The sequence below is a fragment of the Lucilia cuprina genome, chromosome 2, assembly GCF_022045245.1.
Source record: "Lucilia cuprina isolate Lc7/37 chromosome 2, ASM2204524v1, whole genome shotgun sequence".
Taxonomy (NCBI): domain Eukaryota; kingdom Metazoa; phylum Arthropoda; class Insecta; order Diptera; family Calliphoridae; genus Lucilia; species Lucilia cuprina.
Window position 1 is genome coordinate 19,251,772 of NC_060950.1, and position 2,068 is coordinate 19,253,839.

The 2,068-nt window shown below is 31.0% G+C and overlaps 2 protein-coding genes across 2 annotated transcripts in view; both read left to right on the forward strand.

The window, feature by feature from the left end:
- LOC111682909 (aspartate--tRNA ligase, mitochondrial) overlaps positions 1–1,527 on the forward strand; it is a 4,562-nt gene extending 3,035 nt beyond the window's left edge. Inside the window, exons 4-7 of the mRNA XM_046948979.1 lie at positions 7–449; positions 508–991; positions 1,066–1,245; positions 1,314–1,527. Of these exons, the coding sequence (XP_046804935.1) occupies positions 7–449; positions 508–991; positions 1,066–1,245; positions 1,314–1,463 (1,257 nt within the window). The 3' untranslated portion in view covers positions 1,464–1,527. The remainder of the gene's footprint in view (positions 1–6; positions 450–507; positions 992–1,065; positions 1,246–1,313) is intronic.
- Positions 1,528–2,023: 496 nt separating this feature from the next.
- LOC111682918 (tripartite motif-containing protein 45) overlaps positions 2,024–2,068 on the forward strand; it is a 1,140-nt gene continuing 1,095 nt past the window's right edge. Inside the window, exon 1 of the mRNA XM_046948998.1 lies at positions 2,024–2,030. Within this exon, the coding sequence (XP_046804954.1) occupies positions 2,024–2,030 (7 nt within the window). The remainder of the gene's footprint in view (positions 2,031–2,068) is intronic.

Consider the following 2,068-nt stretch of genomic DNA (forward strand, 5'->3'; position numbering starts at 1 on the left):
AATGCAAAACCAGCTGGCTCTGGAAATGTTATAAAAGTTGCTGATCTCAATAAGTTTGCCAATCGTACTCATACATGTGGTGAATTGACTAGTGATAATATTGGTGAAAAGGTGACAATATGTGGCTGGTTGGAATTTCAACGTATGGGTAAATTTTTCATACTACGTGATGGTTATGGTCAAACACAGGTTCTTATAACCGATAAGACAAACGGTTTAGAGGATAATGAACAGGGTATTGCATTAGAATCAATAGTAAGAGTTGAGGGTACAGTTATACCAAGACCGGCAGCAACTATAAATCCTAAAATGACTACGGGCCATGTTGAGATTGAGGCTGAAAAAATTGAAATACTTAATCCGGCTAAGAGAAATTTACCCTTTGATGTACGTAAATTCAATAGAGCTGGTGAACGTTTGCGTTTGACACATCGTTATATAGACTTAAGGTAAGAGGATTTTTAATTTTCAAGTCTATTTGCTTTAATATAAGACATTTACTTATAGATTTGCCGATATGCAGCATAATTTACGTATGCGCTCTCAAGTTATTATGCGCATGCGTGAATATCTTATAAACTATTTGGGTTTTGTTGAGGTAGAAACACCCACACTTTTCCGCCGCACACCGGGTGGTGCTCAAGAATTTGTGGTGCCTACACGTAAACCAGGTCATTTCTATTCACTAGTTCAGAGTCCTCAACAATTTAAACAAATGTTAATGGCTGGTGCCATAGATCGTTATTTCCAAGTTGCTCGCTGTTATAGAGATGAGGCTACACGTCCCGATCGTCAGCCTGAATTTACTCAACTCGATATTGAATTGTCATTTACCAGTCGCGATGATATAATGCAATTGATTGAGGAAACTTTACGTTATTCTTGGCCCAAGGAATATACTAAAATTCAGACACCCTTCAAACGTATGACCTATAATGAGGCCATGGAGAAATTTGGTACCGATAAGCCAGATACACGTTTTAGTCTTGCTGTAAGTGTTTTGAAATCATTACTTTCTTTGGTTTATAGTTTTATTAATATTTTGTCATATTTTTGTGTTTTCAGTTGACAAATGTAACCGAAATTATTAAAAAGAATGAAACATTTGTTGAGAAATTTAAAGATTTAGGTGCTTATGCTTTAATAGTACGTGGCAATGGAGGTTTCTGGAATGGCACTGCTCGTAAACATTATGAAAGTCTTTCCAAAGAATTTTCGGGCACCTTGTTTGTACGCAAGTTTTTGGTAGGTTTTTGAAAATTTTTTAAATTTAATATTAATTACATATATATTTTATTGTTTTTTCTTTTTAGCAATATAAAGATCTTAAGGATCGTTTAACTAATCTATTAACGGCTGATGTTGCCTCGGAATTAATTACCAAATATGATTTAGAAGAAAATGATTTGCTATTTTTGGGTATTGGTGAAAAAGTTGAAACGGTAAGTTTACTTTTTTCATAATTTTTTCATTTATTTAATCACATAATCATAAAAAACGTACTGAACGAGACTTGGAAAGATTGATAACATAAAAAATTTGAAGAAAAGTATCAGCAGCTACAAAATAGAAAAAGTATCTTTCCGTATAGATTACGTCCTTTATTATGTCAAAGGTTTATTCATCATTTTAGGAAAATTAGAGTTTTTCGAGTTACTATGGAAAAAAGTATCTTAAAAGTTAACTGATATGAACAAATTTGAAATTAATACTTTGTGAAACTTCTTTATTTAAAGATTATTTTAATTGTTTTAAACATAATTCGAACTTAAGTGCGAATTTTCGAATCTGTCTTCAAGCTACTCTAAAAAAACTTTAAAATTCATAAATCATAAAAATTTTTATTTTTTTCAATATTTTGAAGTTCGAAGTAGAAAAAATCAAAGAAATTAAACTAATATTGCCATTTTAAAAAAATTTTCGAATTTAAGTTCGAATTTTCGAACATATCTTAAAAAGCTTAATTCCTAAAACTACATGAAAATTTTTAAATTTGAATATTAAAGAAATTGCACTCATATATATGTTAGGTTAGTTCCAAGATTGATTCCTCTGTTAGAAGAAAAAA